The following is a 25,088-nucleotide window of genomic DNA, read 5'->3' on the forward strand; positions in this document are numbered from 1 at the left end:
AATATATAATGTTTGAATACATGTATATACTGTATTTTTTCATTGATCACTAGTGCTTTATAAGTTGACGATTTTGGTTGTCCGTGGTCTTCACATACTGTAGTTGTTTTTATTATAGCAGTTAAGTGGCAGATACTTTATTCATCTAAATAGACATTTTGGGTGTTGTTGGTTTTGGCCATGGCACGGAAGGGTTTATCTATAGTGTCTTTATTTTACTATTCCCGCTTTTTCTGTGAATTTTTCATTTTGTGCAGTGTTGGGGTTTTAAAATTTAATTTAGGTTGGAGTTTGTCAGGAGTCAAAACCCTTTGTATAATTTGAGGGGCTCCAAAAGAGGGGGGCAAAATAACTTGGAGGGTAATTAGAGTTATTATAGGCATCACAACATAGAAACACATTGGCAGCATTGTTAAAGCCCAACTTTGGGCTTCATACTTTTCCAGGCGGAGCCCCCCTCCCCCATTCCTGTGCATATCACATGCAATGTCTGTGCGGACCCTTTTTTCCAGCACCTGATTCACATTGCATGGTTCACACCCATGTGATCCGATTTCTGGCAATCACACTGCATTTTGCGATCTGTTTCAGGATGTCATTAATTTAAAATTGACACCCACACCAGATCACATGGATGACATGCGATTGCAATGCGGTGCGGGAAACATACAGGATTCGCTGCATTTCATGCACCACATTAGTGTGAACCAGGTCTTAAAGAGAAGCAGAAAGCTGCCATTGAGGACCTCTAGTATTCAAATATTAGTTGCCTGGTTGTCATGCAGCTTTCTGACTCCAACACTTTTTTAGAACAAGTATTTTTGAATGAATTTTCTCACCAAAATTTTCTAAAAGAAGGTCACCAGTAACACCGTCCATATATCGCTCAGCACGGGTTTCTTTTAACTTTGGAAATGATTTTCTCTGAGGCTGGGTTCACACTGATGTGATTCACCACATCGTATGATATTCACCCAGAAATCGCACCACATTCCTGTGCAAATCACATGCCATTCTGTGGGGGGCAATTTCAGCCCATCATTTTGTATGGCTCATATCGCACCACATCCACATGGAAAAGGTGTAGGCACCTTTTTTTTTACCACGCTGGAATCGGATCGGAAGGATGTTCATACCCATGCGATCTGATTCAAGCAAATGCAATATGTTCTGCAACCTGCTTTCGGGGCGTTGGTGGGGGAAATCAAGCGACTCCTGTGTGTTTGTGTGTGAACTCAGCCTTAAACACAAAATACAACAAACAGAAACATGCCAATAGCATTTCACGCTGCGGTATATAACCCAGTTTTATGTCTTGTCTGCAGATGGAATTTACAATTTAAAATCAATATGATGTATAAAAAAAACAGATCAGATCACAAATGTCGGAATATATCCCTTTAATTTATAAACATTTGCTTTATCCACAAACTTCCTGAAGATAAAACTGCAACACCAGCTCAGCCCCGCCCTGTGCTGAGAAATGTGAGACGACCTTTAGATTTTCCGTGTCGGAGACTTTTTCATTTCATTTCTCTCTTCTGCTGTCAGCGATGGCATCTGCTGATCTGAGAGAGGAGCTGGACTGTTCCATCTGTCTGAACATTTATACCGATCCTGTAAACCTGAGATGTGGACACAACTTCTGCCGGGTCTGTATTGATCGATCGTTGGATACACAGGAGGGGTCTGGAGGTTATTCCTGTCCTCGGTGCAGAGAAGAGTTCCAGGATCGGCCTGCATTGCACAGGAACATAGCACTACGTAACATAGTGGAGACCTTCGGGTCTACTCAGCCAGATGAGAAGAAGACTGGAATCTTCTGTACTTACTGCATTCACTCTCCTGTACCCGCTGTTAGATCCTGTCTGATGTGTGAAGCTTCTCTGTGTGATAATCACCTGAGAATCCACAGCAAGTCACCAGAACATGTCCTAACTGACCCCACCACTTCCATGGAGAACAGAAAATGTGCCATCCATAGGAAACTTCTTGAATATTACTGTGCTGTAGATGCCGCCTGTATCTGTGTGTCCTGCAGTTTGGCTGGAGAACACCAGGGACACAAGGTGGAGACTCTGGATGAGGCTTCTGAGAAGAAGAAACAGAAACTGAGAAACGTTCTGCAGAAACTGATGACAGAGACAGAGAAGACGGAGAAAAGAGTCCAGAGTCTGCAGGAACGTAAGGGAAAAGTACAAGAAAAATCAGCTGGTCTAACAGGTCTAACAATTTTTTATTTATAATTTTGTATTTATATTCTAATTCTTCTAATTATTATTTTTTCCAGTTTTTGCATTTTCCCAACTCCGTCCCAGATTATATGGTCCCCCTACCACAACTTCGTGATCATATCTATCCATCATCCCCCCGCTGCTTCATAAATAATTAATAATTCCATTCCCCGTACCTACATTTATATATATATATTATTATTACCTTATTAATACCTTGTCATCCAGTCCTCGTCGTCTCTTTTCTACTTTTAACGCTCTACTTGCTCCACCTACACCCCCACCCAGTACCTCACTCACTGCTCATGAGACTGCAAATCATTTCAAAAACAAGATTGACGCAATTTGTAGGGGCATCACCACTGCACAGACATCCATCCCACTTAGCATACCTTATACTAAACCTCCCTCAAAACTTATCTCTTTTGACCTTGCTACTACCGAAGAGGTCACTGAGGTTTTCTCAGAAGCCCGTCTCACTACCTGTCCCCTGGACCCTGTCCCCTCACAACTACTACAATCACCCTCTTCTTCCATCCTATGCTCCCTCACTCACATCTTCAATCTCTCCCCCTCTACAGGTGCCTTCCCCTCCCCTCTAAAGCATGCGCACGTCACTCCCATACTTAAAAAGCCCTCCCTGGATCCCACCAACCTGAACAACTTAAGACCCAACTCCCTGCTGCCATTTACCTCTAAACTCCTAGAACACTTAGTCTACAATCGCCTGAGCTCCCACCTCACCGACAACAACCTTCTTGACCCTTTACAGTCTGGCTTTCACTCACTCCACTCCACTGAAACTGCCCTACTAAAACTCACTAATGATCTACTAAGTGTTAAAACCAATGGCCACTACTCCGTACTCATCCCAACGAATGGCCACTACTCTGTACTCATCCCAACCAATGACCACTACTCCGTACTCATCCCAACGAATGGCCACTACTCCGTACTCATCCCAACGAATGGCCACTACTCCGTACTCATCCCAACGAATGGCCACTACTCCCTACTCATCCCAACCAATGACCACTACTCCGTACTCTTACTACTTGACCTCTCTGCGGCTTTTGATACGGTTGACCATCCCCTCCTAAAAAAACTCTACTCTCTTGGTCTCAGAGACTCTGCTTTCTCCTGGTTCTCCTCCTACCTATCGCAGCGCTCCTTCAATGTTACCTATAACGCTGCCTCCTCCTCTTCACTCCCTCTTTCTGTAGGGGTCCCTCAAGGTTCTGTCCTTGGACCCCTTCTCTTCATCTACACCTCCTCTCTTGGTCACTTGATAAACTCCCATGGCTTTAAGTACCATCTCTATGCTGATGACACACAAATCTATCTTTCTACCCCTCACCTCACCCCTTCAGTCTCCTCTCGCATTACTAACCTACTAAGTGACATATCGGCATGGATGTGACTCCACTTCCTCAAACTCAATCTTTCCAAAACTGAGCTCTTAGTATTCCCCCCAGCCCCCACCACACCCACTGACTTCTCCATCAAGATCAGTAACACAACCATCAGTCCCTCCCCTCATGCCAGGGTACTAGGTGTAATCCTGGACTCCCATCTGTCCTTTCAGCCCCAAATCCAATCACTGTCCAAATCTTGGAGACTGCACCTCCACAACATCTCCAAGATACGACCGTTCCTAACCTCAAAAACCACTAAGTAACTTATCCACTCCCTTGTTATATCTTGCCTCGACTATTGTAACTCCCTCCTCATTGGCCGACCTCATCGCAGGCTATCCCCTCTTCAATCTATCATGAATGCTGCTGCAAGACTCATCCACCTTACTAACCGTTCTGTATCTGCCACCCCTCTCTGCCAATCCCTCCACTGGTCTCCACTCAGTGTCCTCCACCCCTCTCTGCCAATCCCTCCACTGACCTCCATTTAGTGTCCTCCACCCCTCTCTGCCAATCCCTCCACTGGCTTCCCATTGCCCAATGGATAAAATTCAAAACATTAACAATAACATATAAAGCCATTTATAACTCTGCCCCAAATTACATCACCAATCTTGTCTCTAAATATCACCCAAACCGCACACTCCACTCCTCGCAAGACCGCCTACTCTCTAGCTCCCTTGTCTCCAGGACTTCTCCAGAGCTTCTCCCATCCTCTGGAACTCTCTACCCCAATTTATCAGACTATCACCTACTCTGCTCACTTTTAGGCAATCTCTGAAAACCTATCTCTTCAGGGAAGCATATCCTGCCCTCAGCTAATACTGGAATCTTCCAGTTTTCCAAGCAGTCCATACCCCACAGTTACTATCTTTTGTATCACTAGCCCCTCCCTCCTAGATTGTAAGATCCAAGGAGCAGGGCCCTCAAATCCCTCTTGTATTGAACTGTATTGTCTCCGTTATATTGTAAAGCACTGAGCAAACTGTTGACGCCATAAATTTAGTATAATAATAATACTTTTATTTTTCTTTTCATATTTGTAATATTGTCATTTATTCTACAGGTGAAACTCAAAAAATTAGAATATCGTGCAAAAGTTCATTTATTTCAGTAATGCGACTTAAAAGGTGAAACTAATATATGAGATAGACTCATTACATGCAAAGCAAGATAGTTCAAGCAGAGATTTGTCATCATTGTGATGATTATGGCTTACAGCTCATGAAAACCCCAAATCCACAATCTCAGAAAATGAGAATATTGTGAAAAGGTGGAATATTCTCGGCTCAAAGTGTCCCACTCTAATCAGATAATTCAGCCATAACACCTGCAAAGGGTTCCTGAGCCTTTAAATGGTCTCTCAGTCTGGTTCAGTAGGAATCATAATCATGGGAAAGACTGCTGACCTGACAGTTGTGCAGAAAACCATCATTGACACCCTCCTGAAGGAGGGAAAGCCTCAAAAGGGGATTGCAAAAGAAGTTGGATGTTCCCAAAGTGCTGTATCAAAGCACATTAATAGAAAGTTATGTGGAAGGGAAAAGTGTGGAAGAAAAAGGTGCACAAGCAGCAGGGATGACCGCAGCCTGGAGAGGATTGTCAGGAAAAGGCCATTCAAAAGTGCTGGGGACTTTCACAAGGAGTGGACTGAGGCTGGAGTCAGTGCATCAAGAGCCACCACACACAGACGGATCCTGGACATGGGCTTCAAATGTCGTATTCCTCTTGTCAAGCCGCTCCTGAACAACAAACAACATCAGAAACGTCTTACCTGAGCTAAAGAAAAACAGACCTGGTCTGTTGCTCAGTGGTCCAAAGTCCTCTTTTCTGATGAGAGCAACTTTTGCATCTCATTTGGAAACCAAGGACCCCGAGTATGGGGGAAGAATGGAGAGGCCCAAGGACCCCGAGTATGGAGAAAGAATGGAGAGGCCCAAGGACCCCGAGTATGGAGGAAGAATGGAGAGGCCCAAGGACCCTGAGTATGGAGGAAGAATGGAGAGGCCCAAGGACCCCGAGTATGGAGGAAGAATGGAGAGGCCCAAGGACCCCGAGTATGGAGGAAGAATGGAGAGGCCCAAGGACCCCGGGGATGGAGGAAGAATGGAGAGGCCCAAGGACCCCGAGTATGGAGGAAGAATGGAGAGGCACACACTGCAAGATGCTTGATGTCCAGTGTGAAGTTTCCACAGTCTATGTTGATTTGGGGAGCCATGTCATCTGCTGGTGTTGGTCCACTGAGCTTCATTAAGTCCAGGGTCAACGCAGCCGTCTACCAGGAGATTTTGGAGCACTTCATGCTTCCTTCCACAGACGAGCTTTATGGGGATGCTGACTTCATTTTCCAGCACGACTTGGCACCGCCCACACTGCCAAAAGAACCAAAACCTGGTTCAATGACCTTGGGATTACTGTGCTTGATTGGCCAGCAAACTCACCTGACCTGAACCCCATAGAGAATCTATGGGGCATTGCCAAGAGAAAGATTAGACATGAGACCGAACAATGCAGAAGAGCTGAAGGCCGCTATTGAAGCATCCTGGTCTTCCATAACACCTCAGCAGTGCCACAGGCTGATAGCTTCCATGCCACGCCGCATTGAGGCAGTAATTGCTGCAAAAGGGGCCCAAGCCAAGTACTGAGTACATATGCATGCTTCTACTTTTCAGAGGTCCGATATTGTTCTATGTACAATCCTTGTTTTATTGATTGCATGGAATATTCTCATTTTCTGAGATTGTGGATTTGGGGTTTTCATGAGCTGTAAGCCATAATCATCACAATTAGAGATGAGCGAATTATTCAAAAATTCGATTCGGCTGATTCGCCGAATTCGCGGAATAAATTCGATTCAAGGCGAATATATTCGCTGCGAATTTAACTTATAAAAAGGGTGTTTCTAGGCTTCAGAGAGCCTTTATATTAGTGCAGAACACTGTACCTTTAATTTAAATGCCCTTGGAGTCTGCTGGGGAAGAGAAATAATACTGTCAGTCAGTATGACATGCAGATGCGTGCCGTCGATCTTAGAATCACCGCACACTTCACTCATTTGGGCAGTCACGGGGCCAAAACCAGAGTGTGGAGCCACAGTGTGGCGGTGGAGGCAGCAGCAATGGGAGGCCATACAGCACCCTATGACAAAATGGAACCCACCAGCAGTGTGAGGAGACCTGAAAGTGGCACATGGCAGAGTGTGGCGATGGAGACAGCAGCAATGGGAGGCCGTACAGGGACCCATGACACACTCTGGACCTGGCAGCAGCATGAGGAGGCGGTACAGGGGCCCATGACAGATTACGGGCCTGGCAGCAGCAGTGGGCGGGCGGTGGATGCAGCAGTATTCGGAAGCCAAACACAGGCCTCGGTTAAAAAGCGGAAGCCGTCAGCAGCGTGAGCAGACGACAGAGGCACATGGCGCAGGGTGGCGGTGGATGCAGCAGTATTCGGAAGCCAAACACAGGCCTCGGTTAAAAAGCGGAAGCCGTCAGCAGCGTGAGCAGACGACAGAGGCACATGGCGCAGGGTGGCGGTGGAGGCAGCAGCAATGGAAGGCCATACAGCACCCTATCACAAAATGGAACCCACCAACAGTGTAAGGAGACCTGAAAGTGGCACATGGCGCAGGGTGGCGGTGGAGGCAGCAGTATTTGGAAGACATACACAGGACTAGGTTAAAAAGCGGAAGCCGTCAGCAGCGTGAGCAGACGACAGAGGCACATGGCGCAGGGTGGCGGTGGATGCAGCAGTATTCGGAAGCCAAACGCAGGCCTCGGTTAAAAAGCGGAAGCCGCCAGCAGTGTGAGCAGACGACAGGCACATGGCGCAGGGTGGCGGTGGAGGCAGCAGCAATGGGAGGCCATACAGCACCCTATGACAAAATGGAACCCACCTGCAGTGTGAGGAGACCTGAAAGTGGCACATGGCAGAGTGTGGCGATGGAGACAGCAGCAATGGGAGGCCGTACAGGGACCCATGACACACTCTGGACCTGGCAGCAGCATGATGTGGTGGTTTATGTAAGGATATTTTTTATTTATAAAGGGCGTGTCCCTTTCCCTTAGATGAAATATTACAGTGCCTCCAGCCGTTAAAATACGGCAAATATTTAGTAACCCAATAATTTGGACACCTTGATAATTTGATCACCACTTATTATTATACCTTGAATTCTTTTAGCCAATATGATTTCGTACCATACACACAAGATTTGCCTTATAATAGATAAATATAAAAATTTATTTATGTACAAAAATTATATATATATTAACACAAAACGCAAAAGACTGGTGATAAATGAATATTGGTACACACAATCAAAAATATACCCTACCAATGTAATACACAATAATAAGGTTTCTGACTAATTACATCAATATCACAAATTTTAAATGATCTGATTATTAATTAAATTTATTAATAATTAATAATTTCGAGTATCTCAAAGGTTATATTCTCACAAGCCGTGGCCATAGGATTGCAAGAAGCTAGCCCTTGATATATTATAGTCTGATTATTAATATCCAATAAATTATGAAATATGAAAAAAAAAATTATAATATGGCACCAAACAATTTTTAACAGTAAAAACAGAATCTCTCTACATATATCTCGAACTACCCAATATTGTTGTGATACACTAAGGTAATTCTATGATTCCACACAACGGAGAAAATAGGTAATACAAAATCAAATAAACAATCTCACCGCACCCGGCATTCAGACTAGGCAACTCTCCCGTGGATTTAGCTGGCAATGGAACGCCTTTAGAAATGATATTATAGGGCAAGTGATAGATATTTGGTATGGGAGAATGTAGGAAGTTATAAGGATAGAGGTTTAGAAATTTAGTAAAGTTTTAGGAAGTTTGAAAGTATGGAAGAGTAGTTATTCAGAATCAGGTCTTTCTTCAGTCAGGTTTTCTTTTGCTGAGGTCTTTTCTTTTGATGAGTTTTTTCTTGAGTTTTTTTTTTTCTTAAAGGTACAAGGGCTTTTATACCAACTAATCCATTGTTCTAAGATACCTTCCCACCAGGCTTCTTGATTGGCTAGTTGAGAAATGTGTGTACATAAGCTATTTCTCACCTGCCCGCCAGATGGCAGTCATGTATCATAGAACAATTTGAGTATTTGAGATGACTCGCCTTGGGTGGAATTTTAAGGTAATTTCATGGATTAAATATACGGCTTTTTCCAGATATAAGTGATCATACCTATAATATTCTAAATAGGGACCATGGAATATAGGTGTATATTCAGTTATTCCTTCTTGAAATACCATCCTGTCTGTTTCCTGATAAGACATATCTAATGCTAGTTTATAATACATCTTACTTTCCACCATCTCAATACTCAAGTTAGTGATATATAGTTCCCATTGCTGAATATTTGGTGGTGTGTAAAACCTATCCTTTATAACATCTCATTTATAATATGTTTTTGTAGTATATCTTTGTAGTTATATACAGTCAATTTTTTTTAGCTTTAAATGTCCTGAATTTAACTTCTTTGTTTTAGAACCCTATGTGTAGGGAAAACTCTGTTTGCCTGGCTCTTGTATTGGAGTCACAGTAAACAACTGTTAATACTTTCACCCTTGGTGGACAATAGTATATTGTGATAGTTTGAGAGTTCTGTTGGTTTATCACACTCTGCAAGTTTTGGGTAAGCTCTCAGACAATCAGTTTGGTTCCTCTATTGTCATGTCCAGACCTTGTATATGTTTACCTGCTATTGAAGTCTGAATAATGGTGTTTGACCACCTGTAGAACTTTAAAATAGTATATTGTCTCTAGGAGGAAAAAAAAATCCCTTCACCCACCGTCTACACCTCTCCAGCCAGATGGTCATTCGACTTTCCAACCAAGACAAATTAACCCCTTAACATCCGGCTATATTGAGCTGCTTGTCATATAATATGATGTCTTGATAAAGTCATATTTTTGAGACATAATTCAAAAGGCCCACAACAAATCCCCCTTTGTTTGGGGTACAGGCACGTGTATAGGGGTGTCTGTGTCGCAAAACATGAGTGGGACCTTTGGCTAGAGTGATTGTTCGTCTTCTCCGGTGAAGTGAATGAAATTCAAAAGAAAAAAAAATTTTTAATAATAAAATGGCAGCGGTGATGCTGGTTGGTCCTCAACTTGACTCGGCGTCTTTGGATGGACACTTCTGATGACGATCCTGGTCTTGTAATGAGGCCGGCCTGGCCTGGCACATCCACCTTGGGGTCCATGGGTCCTCCGCGCGACAGGTCTCTTAGACGGTCTCCTAGGCGGGTCTTTTCCTCTGGACTGGCCCTTGGTGGCCTGGGACATCAGGTTATCATCTCCGGATCGATCTCTGGCATCTGGTCTTTCCCACAGGACATTATCTTCCTTCTAGGGTCTGGTCATTGACACCTCCGATCGCCGGTCTAGTCATCGTCTGGGCCTTCCTTTCTAAATTATTAAAATGACCAGTTTAAGTATTGGATATACATAAAATTATACTACTGGATCCTGTAAGGAACAAGATGAATTATATGTTCAAAGGAAATTTGATGATGATCTCAATATCTCCAGATAGGAACTGGTGGGTTAGTCTTCCAACAACTGCAATTGAGACTTTGGATGGCAAGCACGTAATTGGTTGATGTGCACCCATCTATCACTGATTTCACCATACCGGGTCACCTGCAATTTATATGCGACCGGAGAGATTTTATCAATGATAGAGAACGGACCTTTCCAAGATGGAAGGAATTTCCGTTCCTTGATCTGGTCTCTTGCAAAGTTGTATAGATAGACTTTGTCACCAATCTCATATTCCTTCTTGGAGGTTTTGAGATCATAGTATGTCTTAGCACTAGTTGCAGCTCTTTCCAAATTTCGCTGGGCAAAGACAAAAGCATATTGCAGATGTTTACGTAAATCCTCTATGTACTGGTGTGTGGTGGTAGCATTGATCAAATTTTGATCTGTAGTGCGATACAATAAGTGCTGGGGCAGTACCATCCGTCTACCTGTCATCAGTTCAAAAGATGACATTTTTGTAACTGTATTCGGAGTAGCCCTCAACGCCATCAGGACCAGCGGGAGTTTGACATCCCAATCTTTGCCTGTTTCCTTAACAAATTTCTTAAGGACGTTAACGATGGTCTGATTGTATCGTTCTACACCACCACTAGAGGCTGGCCGATAGGCGATATGCAATTTCCTTTTAACCCCCAAAATTTTCCACAATTTGGCCATCACTTTGCTAGTGAAGTGCAATCCTCTATCAGACTCTATCCTCTGTGGTAGACAAACGTGAAAATACATGATTTATTAGCAATGCAGCACATGTCTCGGAGCTATTATTTGGTGCTGGTATACATTCGACATACTTGGTGAATAAACAGGTAACTGTTAACATATACCGATTTCCTCGTGAAGATTTTGTTACGGGCCCAATAAAATCCATCTGAAGGTCTGACCAAGGCATACATATCCCCCTCTTCTGGAGAGGTGCTCTGTGAGTTGGCTTGGTAGGTTGAAATTGGGGACATATTAGGCAACCTTGGCAGTATTCCTTCACATCACGTAACATATGAGGCCAGTAGGCATAATCCCGCAGGATCTCATACGTGATCTTCTCTCCACGATGACCGGAAGTGGGAGCATCATGGGCATGCTGTAGCATCAAACCTCTAAATTTAAGTGGGACGACCCATTGTTGTACGCCACCCTTTGAGGTTCGTATCAACAATCCCTGGTATAAAGAGAATTGGGATTTGGATTTCATTAAGATACGTAAATCCTCCTTCCCACTACATACTTCCTTATTTATGGGATTTTGGTTGGGATCTTCTATATGACTATAAAACAAGCCAATTATTGGGTCTTCTTTTTGGGCAGTAATTAAATCCTCACTAGGAGAATCGTGACTCCACTGTATTGCATTCGGATCACCAGCTGTTCTGGCCTGTTGCCTGGTGACAGCTTCAACCTGTACGGTACCTAAAAATTGATCAATGTCTAACAGTTCACCGGTGATTGCCCCTTCCTTGGCTAGAGAATCGGCCAGATCGTTCCCTTCTTTCTCGGCACCTAGAACCTTGGAGTGGCCTTTGGTCTTCTTGAAGTGCAGGGTGATATCATTGGACCTTACCAGTTCATCGATGTGACAAAAGAGCTTACCATGTTTCACGGGTTTGTGATTACTCTTGTTCATGTTGTTTCGCTTCCACCTAGGAAAATACTCCACAAAACTATTCCTGACATAATTGGAATCGGTTATGATGGCACACTCTCTGATGTTGAACTCTATAGCCATCTCAACTGCTCTAAGAATTGCAGTAAGTTCAGCAACCTGGCTGCTTTTTGGTCCAAGTTTGTATCCCACAGAAATTGGGGTGACACCTTGGGTCCAAACGATTCCAATACCTGCCACTAGTTGGAGCTGTTCCCCATCCTTGTGATGAAAAGCACAACCATCCACATATACACACGGCAGCTGTTTACAGTATTCTTCATCATAAACCTTGTAGGGAGAGAACAGTTGTTCTTCCAGAAAGTCAGTGTCCGGGGCCTCCATAGCAGGCGTAGTTGCGGAACAATCATGGAGCTCTGCTAGGCCCTGGGCTACTGGACTTTCCTTGTTCTGTTTGTACCGAATTTCAAGAGGCCACCCTTGCAAAGACAAAGTCCAAGCAGTGATGCGGCTATTAGACACATTTCCTCCCTTGATACGTTCACTCTTTAAATACTGTAAAGGCTGGTGTGCCGTTTCAACAATGATTCTCTCTCCCTGAATGTAACTGCGGAAATTCTGTAATGCCCACACGGTGGACAATAGAGCTTTTTCACAGTCACTGAACTTTACTTCAACCGGGGACAAAGTTTTACTGGCATAGGCAATCACCTTACTGACATCATCACGTTTCTGGTAAAGAACGGAACTCATACTTACCTGCGTAAACCCTGTCTCTAGATAGAAATTTTTACCCCCTTTGGGATATCCTAGACACGGCGCTTGTGTGAGACGTTCCTTTAACTCCTTCATGGCGTACTCCTGTTTCTTACCCCACGACCATCCGACATCTTTCTTCAGTAGGTGAAGCAACGGCTTGCTTATCTCAGCGTAATTATCAATAAACTTACGCGAGTAGTTTACCATACCTAGGAATGATCTCAATTCTTTAAGGTTAGTAGGGACTTTACAGTTCAGAACCGCCTCAACCTTCTTCTTTTGTGGGTTCAAACCTTCAGCAGTAACTTCATGGCCTAGGAAGTTTACCTTCGTGCAACACCACTGGGCTTTCTGTAAGGACAGTTTAACTCCTGCTGCTTTCAATTGGCCCAGGACATGCCGAAGTTCTGTAATGTGTTTGGCCATATCAGTACTTTTGATCAGGATATCGTCCACATATGCCAACGTCCCCCTTTCGAAGGCGTCTGGCATGGCCTTGTGCATGAACACAGCAAATTCATGTCCGGAATTTATGAATCCGAAAGGCATTCTCACCCAACAATATTGTCGATTCCCAAAACTGAAAGCCAGTTTGTATTGGTCTTCCTCACTCACCTTAATGGTCCAATACCCTTGTGCACAATCCAAGGCTGTAAAAACTTGGGATCCTTGGAGCTGGGCTAGACACTGGTCTATGTATGGGACAGGCCATCCTGACATGTACACACGTTTGTTCAGCTGACGGAGGTCAGCGCACAAACGCCATTGTCCATTGGGTTTTAAAATACCCAGGGTCGGGTGGTTATAGGAGCTGTGGATGGGCCTAATTATACCCCTTTCATGTAACTTCCTGATAATCTCAGCTAGAGATTCATATGAAGCTAATGGTAACCTATACTGTCTTACGAATACTGGTGGGGCATCTGGATCTGTTTGGATCCTAGCGATGTGTAGGTCAGTAGTCCCACAATCGTAAGAATCCTTGGCAAAGATCTCTTGGAATTCAAGGAGAAGCTCTCGGAGCAATTGTCGGTCGAGATCACTAGCACACGCGTCGGCGAGGGCCATCATCTCTTCCACTAACTCCTTGAATCCAGGAAAGCTTTCCGGCTGACCTATCTCATATGCCTCTTCAAGTTTTGTGGTGAGGTCATCGGGTATGTGATGTGTGTGTGTGTTCTCCTGCCATCCCGGTTCTTTGGGGTACTCTTGTTCTTTGATTGGGTGATCAAAGACAATTGATGTCTCTTCGATTCGACAGGTGCCATCTTTAGAATCGAATGGATAAATGGACTCTATGGTGAAAATACCCTCTGGTAATGAATGGAATGTTTGATCAATTAATTGTTCCTCCGACAAATATTCATCGGGGATGAGTCCAATCACCTGGTTAGTGACCCCAAAGGTGTAATATTCAGTCTCTACCGCTAGACCAATAAGGGTCTCTTTGGGTAAGACGATGTCCTGATTGGACAGATTATGTATGTAAATGTACATCGGGGATTGATGTGTGTTGACTAGGGGCGTATGTGTAATGTTCAGTCCTTCCCCCTGCATTTTATGGGAGAGGCATACTAATGCATCTGACCCCTTCAGTCTATGTCCCTTTTTAACTTGGATGGGGAGTATGAAATTATTTATGCCCTTAGGAATTGTAATCTTTTGGGCTACCTGGACTTCAACAGCATAAGGCATCTGTTGCTGGGATTTTAAAGCTAAGTCCAGATTTTGGTATTTTTCGGGGTCCCCCTTTAGTCGACTCCATAAACAGTCATTAATTAGGTCGACTTGCATTGCAAAGCGATGTAATACATCGTTGCCAAAATAAATTTTAGTTTGGGGATTATCCAAGACTAGGAACACATGGGTGGCTGTTTTGTTTCCTACAGTGACGTTTAAGAGACACCTAGCCATTGAATTGTGATCATCAGAGTCATCAAGGGAGTCTGAAATCCAATGACGCTGAGATGTGGAGAAACGGATCATTTCCATTTCGGTCAAGTGTTTTATCAGCCCCTGGCTTACAAAGCTGTGTTCCTGTCTCAAATCTAATTTGGCATATTTTGACCTATTAAGACCATTTATCCGGATGGGGATAAACAAGTCGCTGTTAACCCTTTCAATACCTGTCAAGAATTGGGTATGATCTCCCCCTTTTCTTGGTTTATCCTCCTGATGAAAAGATATCGTAAGGATGTCATCTTGGAGGGAAATATCTTTTATTTTATCTTGGGGAATTCTAAAAATGTGTTCCTCATCTCTTCTGATAGGGTTATAGTCATCAGGTTTGATAACCGTTACATCAGGAAGTTGGCTGTTCCTGAAATGGATTTCTAATGATCCAGGCCTTTCTTCCACCAGGTGGCAGTGTTGTCGGGAATGGGGAGTTTTAAGTTTCCCATATTTAATCGGGGTATTTACCTGTGACCACAGTACTTGGTTCACACAGTCAACTATGGTGTTCAGCCTTTTTAGGAAGTCCATCCCAATTATCATGTGGTGCTGGGAGATGCTGGCAATGATGATGGGGTGTCTCAGTTCCTTATTACCCAGTTTCAATTTAAGCCAGGCGGTACCCATGACTTGTAAAGGGTCTCCACCTACACCAATCAATGAGCTGTCAAAACTTTTAAGTCTCGGCTTGGTGGGCATGACATTCGCCACTTTATCAAAATGTTCCTGTGACATGATGGTTGCTTGGGATCCAGTGTCTATTAAGCCGACAATTGAAAGATCACTGGCATCCTGCACCTGTACTGTGGCATAATATCTCCCATCAGATTCAGTCAGCTCACACATGAAATTGGTGTGGTTGAAGATCTGTGGGCCCTTCAATGACATATGACTAGCTCTTGTCTCACCGCATGTGGTGGACACATCACCCTTATCCTCCCTGGTGGGATTCTTGGACTGTCTCAAGACAGAAGCACAACTAGAAGTTGGTGCTCCGTCTGGCTTGTCAATCCCGACGACTTCCGATGCCGCGACTATATTAGGGGCAATAGATGGACACTGAAAAGCAGAAGAATCGTTGATACCCAACAACTGGTCCCCCTTTGCCTGAGAACTAGTTTCTCCATTAGTAGGCGTGTCAGGGACGGGGCACACATCTCCTGTCATTTGTCTCAGTGTTCTCCCCTGTTGGTTTAAGGCTTGGTTGCCTGTTAATTCTGTGACCCTTGGTTGGTCACAGGAGCTGCTCCTAAAAAAGGATTGGATGAAAATTGAGTGACAAGCCTGTCCATTTGTTCAGCCATTTTGCTGACCTGTGCCTCTATTTGTCCAATACGCTCAGAGGAGTCATTCTGTTGATTCTCCCTTTTCCTATACTTGCGCTTGTATTTTGGACGAGACTGGTAATGAGACTCAGAGTCAGAACTACTGCTCTGGTCCCGACGCCATTGTTTTCTCTGAGGTTTCGGGGTCTCCCTGTCATTAAGGGGAGCCTGGGGTACTGTATCCCCCCTTTGAGCTTGAGGGTGTTCTTGGCGTGGAGGAAATCTTTGGAAGTCGGAGTTCTTATTAAAATTGGGATTCTTATTGTAATTATGGTTCCTGTTGAAATTGGGGTTCCCATAAAAATTCCCATGTTGGTTTTGGCGAGGATAATAAAACCTCAAAGGATACCATTGACTCCTTTGATTCTCATCACTGTACTGACCCTTACCATACTTTTTATTCTTCTCACTTCCACTACCGTAGTTCCCTGCCTTTTGTCTATCCTTTCTTACCCACTGGTTTTGGGGTGCAAAGTTATGGACCTCCTTCACTTGCTGGGTTTGAGGTACAAATCTAGGGGAACCATTGGTTTTACCCCCACGGACTACTTCCGCATATGATTTCTTCTCTGCCTGCAAATTTGGATTTGGAGGGGAAACGGTAGTGGTTGCTACTATCTTGGGGCTATTTTTGGGTTCTCTTTTTATCCCGCCCTCACTGGACTGTTGGATCGAGAATAAATAGTCACTCTCTCTCACCAACCAATCAAGAGAGCATCCCTTTCTGTAATCCTTTGCAAGTCCCAATTTTATGTAAGCAGGTAATGCTTCATAGAATAGGGTCTTGAATTCTGGTTAGGATTGGGATCCTTTTCAGCCAGGAAATAGGCATTTCTGAGGACAGCCAGAAATTCTGCAGGGCTTTGGTGAGGACCACACTTTAAATTGTAGGCCGCAGCCTTGGCAGAGGTTACAGTTTTATAAGGCCCAAATTCCATGTGGCACTTATGTTTAATCTCTCTCCAGGACTGATTGGAATAGGCCCTCAAGGTCTCAAAGAATTGCCGGTATTTCTCTTCAAACACCCATGGCAGCAATTCTATTTTGGTGTGGTCATCTCTAATGCCCAGAATCTCTAACGTCTGTTCATATGTTTTCATGTGTTCGGTGATCTCAAGGGACCCTTTCTTAGTAAACATAGGAACAGTGTCCTTCAGGAACTTAATGACCTTTGGGGTGTCATATCTCCTGAATGACCCCTGGGATTTCCCTTCCTGCCTATATGAAACTTCATACTTTTCCTCTGAGCGCTCTGGAGTGTATCTTAAAAGCCTAGGAGGTGACCTATATTCTGACCCTGCCTCACTATCAGATACTTCGCTGTGATGCGGGTATCTCCGCTCATCAGCCTCTGGCTTGACTGGGTTGGTCCGGTTTTGGACCCCAGAATTTATTTGGGCCGTCAACCTCATAATCTGCTCCTCCAGAGTTTTCTGCTCAGATTTTATCAATGTAAGTTCTGACTGGTCATGCTTATCCCCTGGGTGAACTTTAATTTTGACAGGAGATAACCTCTCTGATCTGAAGTACTCCACCTCATCTTTTAAGTCCTGATACTTCTCTTGAAGTTGTTTTAATTCCTGAAAGTTTCTTTCATACAGGTCCTGAGCACTTCGAAAGTCTCTGACCAATCTATCATAATATTTCTGGGATTCGTCTAAACGAATACCGGCATGACCAAGCTTCCCTTTCAAAGACTCAATGTCCTGATTTTTGCTTTCTAACAAGAGGCGGGCTTCTGACAACTCTTCCCTTAAAGTCATGGTTCGCTGGGCAGCTCCAGCGGTCATGAACCATAACATGGGCCAAGCTTCTAGGAGAAGTCTGTCACGGCTTTTATCACTTTCTACTCTAGCAAATGCCATTAAAAACTCAACAACCTGGCCCTTTTGGTTGAACAGGTCCTCAAAGGTGCTCATAGCCTGCCTTTTCTCTTCATCCACGAATTCATTATTGCTATCCCCCAAACTTAATCTCTTGCGGATGTAATCTATTACTTCACATTCAACATACTTCTGCCAAGCACCGACAGCTTTCCGGGCTGGCCTTGGAGTTTCCTGCTCAATGCCTTGAGCCGCCATATTTTCCTCGTTATGCTTGGAAGAGGTGGATCCGTGATTACTGGATGCCATTTTGATACAAAATATATGTTTGATAAAGTGTACAAATATACAATCACCAGTGCGTTTTGTATTATGGTACGATTTCTATGGATCTCAGCAGTGCCTCCAAATTTATCCTGTGGTGGTTTATGTAAGGATATTTTTTATTTATAAAGGGCGTGTCCCTTTCCCTTAGATGAAATATTACAGTGCCTCCAGCCGTTAAAATACGGCAAATATTTAGTAACCCAATAATTTGGACACCTTGATAATTTGATCACCACTTATTATTATACCTTGAATTCTTTTAGCCAATATGATTTCGTACCATACACACAAGATTTGCCTTATAATAGATAAATATAAAAATTTATTTATGTACAAAAATTATATATATATTAACACAAAACGCAAAAGACTGGTGATAAATGAATATTGGTACACACAATCAAAAATATACCCTACCAATGTAATACACAATAATAAGGTTTCTGACTAATTACATCAATATCACAAATTTTAAATGATCTGATTATTAATTAAATTTATTAATAATTAATAATTTCGAGTATCTCAAAGGTTATATTCTCACAAGCCGTGGCCATAGGATTGCAAGAAGCTAGCCCTTGATATATTATACTCTGATTATTAATATCCAATAAATTATGAAATATGAAAAAAAAATTATAATATGGCACCAAACAATTTTTAACAGTAAAAACAGAATCTCTCTACATATATCTCGAACTACCCAATATTGTTGTGATACACTAAGGTAATTCTATGATTCCACACAACGGAGAAAATAGGTAATACAAAATCAAATAAACAATCTCACTGCACCCGGCATTCAGACTAGGCAACTCTCCCGTGGATTTAGCTGGCAATGGAACGCCTTTAGAAATGATATTATAGGGCAAGTGATAGATATTTGGTATGGGAGAATGTAGGAAGTTATAAGGATAGAGGTTTAGAAATTTAGTAAAGTTTTAGGAAGTTTGAAAGTATGGAAGAGTAGTTATTCAGAATCAGGTCTTTCTTCAGTCAGGTTTTCTTTTGCTGAGGTCTTTTCTTTTGATGAGTTTTTTCTTGAGTTTTTTTTTTTCTTAAAGGTACAAGGGCTTTTATACCAACTAATCCATTGTTCTAAGATACCTTCCCACCAGGCTTCTTGATTGGCTAGTTGAGAAATGTGTGTACATAAGCTATTTCTCACCTGCCCGCCAGATGGCAGTCATGTATCATAGAACAATTTGAGTATTTGAGATGACTCGCCTTGGGTGGAATTTTTTAAGGTAATTTCATGGATTAAATATACGGCTTTTTCCAGATATAAGTGATCATACCTATAATATTCTAAATAGGGACCATGGAATATAGGTGTATATTCAGTTATTCCTTCTTGAAATACCATCCTGTCTGTTTCCTGATAAGACATATCTAATGCTAGTTTATAATACATCTTACTTTCCACCATCTCAATACTCAAGTTAGTGATATATAGTTCCCATTGCTGAATATTTGGTGGTGTGTAAAACCTATCCTTTATAACATCTCATTTATAATATGTTTTTGTAGTATATCTTTGTAGTTATATACAGTCAATTTTTTTTAGCTTTAAATGCCCTGAATTTAACTTCTTTGTTTTAGAACCAACATTTTCTATGTGTAGGGAAAACTCTCTGTTTGCCTGGCTCTTGTATTGGAGTCACAGTAAACAACTGTTAATACTTTCACCCTTGGTGGACAATAGTATATTGTGATAGTTTGAGAGTTCTGTTGGTTTATCACACTCTGCAAGTTTTGAGTAAGCTCTCAGACAATCAGTTTGGTTCCTCTATTGTCATGTCCAGACCTTGTATATGTTTACCTGCTATTGAAGTCTGAATAATGGTGTTTGACCACCTGTAGAACTTCAAAATAGTATATTGTCTCTAGGAGGAAAAAAAAATCCCTTCACCCACCGTCTACACCTCTCCAGCCAGATGGTCATTCGACTTTCCAACCAAGACAAATTAACCCCTTAACATCCGGCTATATTGAGCTGCTTGTCATATAATATGATGTCTTGATAAAGTCATATTTTTGAGACATAATTCAAAAGGCCCACAACAATGAGGAGGTGGTACAGGGGCCCATGACAGATTACGGGCCTGGCAGCAGCATGAGGAGTCGGTACGGGGGCCCATGGCAGATTACGGGCCTGGCAGCAGCATGAGGAGGCGGTACAGGGGCCCATGGCAGAGTGGCGGAGCGTAAGCAGCTAAAATTGAAGGCCATACAGAGGCCTATGTTAAAAAGTCCCCCCAGCAGCAGCGTGGGGAGACGACTAATAGTCATCTCCCCACGCTGCTGCTGGGGGGACTTTTTAACATAGGCCTCTGTATGGCCTTCAATTTAAGCTGCTTACGCTTCGCCACTCTGCCATGGGCCCCTGTACCGCCTCCTCTTGCTGCTGCCAGGTCCAGAGTGTGTCATGGGTCCCTGTACGGCCTCCCATTGCTGCTGACTTCATCGCCAGACTCTGCCATGTGCCACTTTCAGGTCTCCTTACACTGTTGGTGGGTTCCATTTTGTGATAGGGTGCTGTATGGCCTTCCATTGCTGCTGCCTCCACCGCCACCCTGCGCCATGTGCCTCTGTCGTCTGCTCACGCTGCTGACGGCTTCCGCTTTTTAACCGAGGCCTGTGTTTGGCTTCCGAATACTGCTGCCTCCACCGCCACCCTGCGCCATGTGCCACTTTCAGGTCTCCTTACACTGTTGGTGGGTTCCATTTTGTGATAGGGTGCTGTATGGCCTTCCATTGCTGCTGCCTCCACCGCCACCCTGCGCCATGTGCCTCTGTCGTCTGCTCACACTGCTGACGGCTTCCGCTTTTTAACCGAGGCCTGTGTTTGGCTTCCGAATACTGCTGCCTCCACCGCCACCCTGCGCCATGTGCCTCTGTCGTCTGCTCACGCTGCTGACGGCTTCCGCTTTTTAACCTAGGCCTGTGTATGGCCTTCAATTGAAGCTGCTTCTGCTCCGCCACTCTGCCATTGGACTCTTGATAGTCGTCTCCCCACGCTGCTGCTGCGGGGACTTTTTAACATAGGCCTCTGTATGGCCTTCAATTTTAGCTGCTTACGCTCCGCCACTCTGCCATGGGCCCCTGTACCGCCTCCTCATGCTGCTGCCAGGCCCGTAATCTGCCATGGGCCCCCGTACCGACTCCTCATGCTGCTGCCAGGCCCGTAATCTGTCATGGGCCCCTGTACCGCCTCCTCATGCTGCTGCCAGGTCCAGAGTGTGTCATGGGTCCCTGTACGGCCTCCCATTGCTGCTGTCTCCATCGCCACACTCTGCCATGTGCCACTTTCAGGTCTCCTCACACTGCTGGTGGGTTCCATTTTGTCATAGGGTGCTGTATGGCCTCCCATTGCTGCTGCCTCCACCGCCACACTGTGGCTCCACACTCTGGTTTTGGCCCCGTGACTTCCCAAATGAGTGAAGTGTGCGGTGATTCTAAGATCGACGGCACTCATCTGCATGTCATACTGACTGTCAGTATTATTTCTCTTCCCCAGCAGACTCCAAGGGCATTTAAATTAAAGGTACAGTGTTCTGCACTAATATAAAGGCTCTCTGAAGCCTAGAAACACCCTTTTTATAAGTTAAATTCGCAGCGAATATATTCGGCACAAAGCAAATTTAATCGGCGAATTCGGCGAATCAGCCGAACCGAATTTTTGAATAATTCGCTCATCTCTAATTATCATCATTACCGTTACCATGGTTATACTGCATTTTTTACTCACCTAATTATTTTATATACCGCTGTTGCAAGGTGATCTTCACATCCTATGCCACTAGCTAAATTTATGAGCCATTTCACCAAGCATACACCATTGTGTGCAACATATCTAATTTTATATATATATTTATATTTTTTATTTTAATTCTTATTTTTTAATTTTCAATTAATTTATATTAATTTTAATTTTTTATTTTTTCATTTTTGTATTTCATTGATTATTTTTTAAATTTTGTAATTTTTTAATTTTACAGTTTATTATTTTTTAATTCCCCAATGTATTTATATTTCATGTATTTTAATTTTATTTATTTTTTATTTTATAATTTTTTTATGTATATATATTTTTTAATATATATATATATATATATATATATATATATATATATATATATATATATATACATTTTATATATTTTATTTTTTACACATAGATATATATATACAGTATATATATATATATATATATATATATATATATATACACATATACACACATTTGATTTTACATTATTATTTTTCATTTTGGCCATTTCTATTTTTATTCACATTTTATAAATATTGATAACCAAATGTCTTTTTTCCTTTTTTCTTTTCTTTTCATTTCCTCTATTTTCCATTTTCCTGTTTCATTTTTTCCCATACCATTTTATTTTCATTATTAATAACTTCTTATTTTTTCATCCATTTACAATTTTAATTCTCTTCCCGTACTCTTTGAACCACACAGTGTCACCTTAAAACAATGGTATAATCACATTATTGCTGAAACAATTGGTTAATTAATTGCCAATCAGCCCCTCTGAGGATTAACTCTGTATATATACAACTATCGGACTCCCACTTCCCCCTGGTTGATAAAGGAGCGCACTTCCGCTTCTCCAGGCCAGCGCATGCTCCGAAATGTGTCGCAGTGCACCTTGGGTAACTGACGTCATCACGCCCACGTCATCGCTGCGTTCCAATGTGCGTTCCTCCCAGCTTTGAGGAGGACGTGCACGCCGGCCGGCTCCACAGCTGTCCCCCTCCAGCCACCACGCTGCTCCAGCAGAACGCTGACACATTGTTACCGATGACAGCTCAGTGACACCGATGACAACCCCCTCCGGTCCCATGTTACACCACACCACTTTATTTCATGCATTACTTGTACCTCATACATGGGAGGGTTCCTACTTCTCATCTTCATTAAAGTGTTATGCTGCACTTAGAGGCGCTTCTTCTCCTTCTCTCATCCTAACAGAGAGAGTCACTGCCCTGTTCATAGAGCTCAGGAGACAACTGGAGGACCTGGAGAAGAGAGTCCTGAGGGAGATCGCCAGCCAGGAAGAGCGGCTTTCATGTCCATTGTCTGAGATGATCCATCAACTGGAGATAAAGAAGAAGGATCTGTCCAGGAAGATGGGGGACATTGAGGAGCTGTGTAACATGACCGACCCCCTGACTGTCCTCCAGGAATCAGACACAGGGGACTTGTGTGATACTGAGGAGGGAGATGATGAGGACAGAGAGAGACATGATAGACTCCTCCATGATGGAGGGGATCTGGATGTGGCTGGAATCTCACACACATTACACACAGGGATATCTGATATGATAAAAGGGGGAAATGTATGCTTCAATATACAGGAAGCTTCAGACTTATTACTGGATGTGAACACAGCTCATAATTATCTACAGATATCAGATGACATGAAAACTGCATCCTGGTCAGATATAGAGCAGAATCGTCCAGAAACACCAGAGAGATTTCAGTTCTGGGAACAGGTATTAAGCAGTCGGAGTTTTTCCTCGGGGCGACATTACTGGGAAGTGGATGTCAGTGAGGGGGAACATTGCAGAGTCGGGATGTGTTATCCCAGTATAGAGAGGGGAGGAGGGCAGTCATGGATTGGAAGTAATAACAAGTCCTGGGGATTGAGGAAGTATGACAGTGAGTGTTATCTATTACATGATGATAAATCAATCCCCATATCTCCTGATACCCCCCCTGATAGAGTCAGGATCTATGTGGATTATGAGGCCGGGCAGCTGTCCTTTTATGATCTGTGTGACCCCATCAGACACCTCCACACCTTCACCACCACCTTCACTGAGCCCCTCCATGCTGGTTTATCAGTAATAGAAGGTCGGGTAAAGATCTCTGGGGGGGTCAGGAGACGTGTAAAATGATCATATGACAGGAAATCTGACCTGAATCTGGTGAAATCTGCTGAGAAATGTGAATCTGGTTCATAGGATGACACCGTTTGTAGAGATAATATATTTCTTCAATCGGTAGATCTGGTAGATCTCAGCCGAGGAGAGTGTCCTCCATCACTTCCACACCCAACAAGGCAAGATTTGGGGTGGGGGGGGGTTATTTAGCATTAAATTATAATAAAGTGTACTTGTGAGCTACTATGGTGGTATGTGCAAAATTAATAAAAAGCTAACTCCTAAAATAATAATGGTGCTTCAACACAAATACACATACTCATAATACTGTGTGAAAGTAAACTAATAAATTATTGATTGTGTCGCGCTCCACTTACTAAAAAAGGTTGAAATATTTTAACCGTGCATATCATGCACTACTGTGCTAAATAATAAATATTGTGAATATATATTATTCCATAATAATATAAAATAAATTGAAATAAAAAACCTCTGTGCTACAATTAATTATTGAACAATATTAATAAATATATTATAAAAATGAGATCAATAATGTAAAAAACTCTAATAAATATAATTGAATTCCATATCGGTGATATTAAATAAATAAACAAGAAACCACCATTTAAAGTGACATATAAGTGCAAAACACAATGTGTATGTGCAAAATACAAAATACATCAAAAAATTAATATTAGTGATTAATAATGAATAATAAATAATATATATAAAAAAATAAAAATATATGTGAAAATATAAAAAATATTAATAATAAATAATTAATGAATAATAAAAAACCTCTATATAATCTTACTGTGCAAGTGATATTATATATTCACCTTACTTATACAGCGCAAAATACTAAATGGAGCTATATATTTATTGTCCTTAGCTAGACACAATGTAAATGTCCCAATTTTGATCTTTATATATTGTAAAAGATGTATATATTGCTGTTGAGATGGACTGTAATATTACTCTCCTTCCACTAGGTGGCCTCCCAGATTCTTCTGAGCTGTAAGGGCTAGGTGGATGGATAAGGATATCCCCCTCGTCCTGGGGGGGTCAATCTCCTATCTCCTCTTCTCCCCTTTTGCTCCTCCAGTTTAGACCATGTAAAAGAAGAATTCCCACATAGTGCTTTATCTTTCAAAAAAGACTTTAATTTGT

At 42.7% G+C, this 25,088-nt stretch overlaps 1 protein-coding gene and 1 long non-coding RNA gene across 3 annotated transcripts in view; one reads left to right on the plus strand and one right to left on the minus strand.

Moving 5' to 3' along the window:
* The window catches only part of LOC149450295 (uncharacterized), a 1,099,640-nt gene that overhangs the window by 937,488 nt on the left and 137,064 nt on the right, over positions 1-25,088 (minus strand). The gene's annotated exons all lie outside the window — the stretch shown is intronic.
* LOC149450310 (E3 ubiquitin-protein ligase TRIM39-like) lies at positions 1,515-23,933 on the plus strand. Of its 2 annotated transcripts, none has more exons than XM_089692030.1 (2): positions 1,515-2,223; positions 23,005-23,933. In XM_089692030.1, the coding sequence occupies exons 1-2, from the start codon at positions 1,554-1,556 to the stop codon at positions 23,931-23,933; spliced, it is 1,599 nt and encodes a 532-aa protein (XP_089548156.1). In that variant the 5' UTR covers positions 1,515-1,553. The 2 variants fall into 2 exon arrangements, with proteins under 2 accessions (XP_089548156.1, XP_089548155.1); XM_089692029.1 differs by having other exon boundaries at positions 1,554-2,214.

Source organism: Staurois parvus, unplaced genomic scaffold, assembly GCF_062004578.1.
Source record: "Staurois parvus isolate SC_StPar_1 unplaced genomic scaffold, SC_StPar_1.0 ptg000575l, whole genome shotgun sequence".
Taxonomy (NCBI): Eukaryota; Metazoa; Chordata; class Amphibia; order Anura; family Ranidae; genus Staurois; species Staurois parvus.

Excerpts from the sequence above, each read along its gene's own strand:
- LOC149450310 (XM_089692030.1), top strand. The coding sequence starts at position 1,554 with ATGGCATCTGCTGATCTGAGAGAGGAGCTGGACTGTTCCATCTGTCTG. Across the intron at positions 2,224-23,004 it reads AAAATCAGCTGGTCTAACAG|AGAGAGTCACTGCCCTGTTC; the intron begins GTCTAACAATTT and ends TCATCCTAACAG.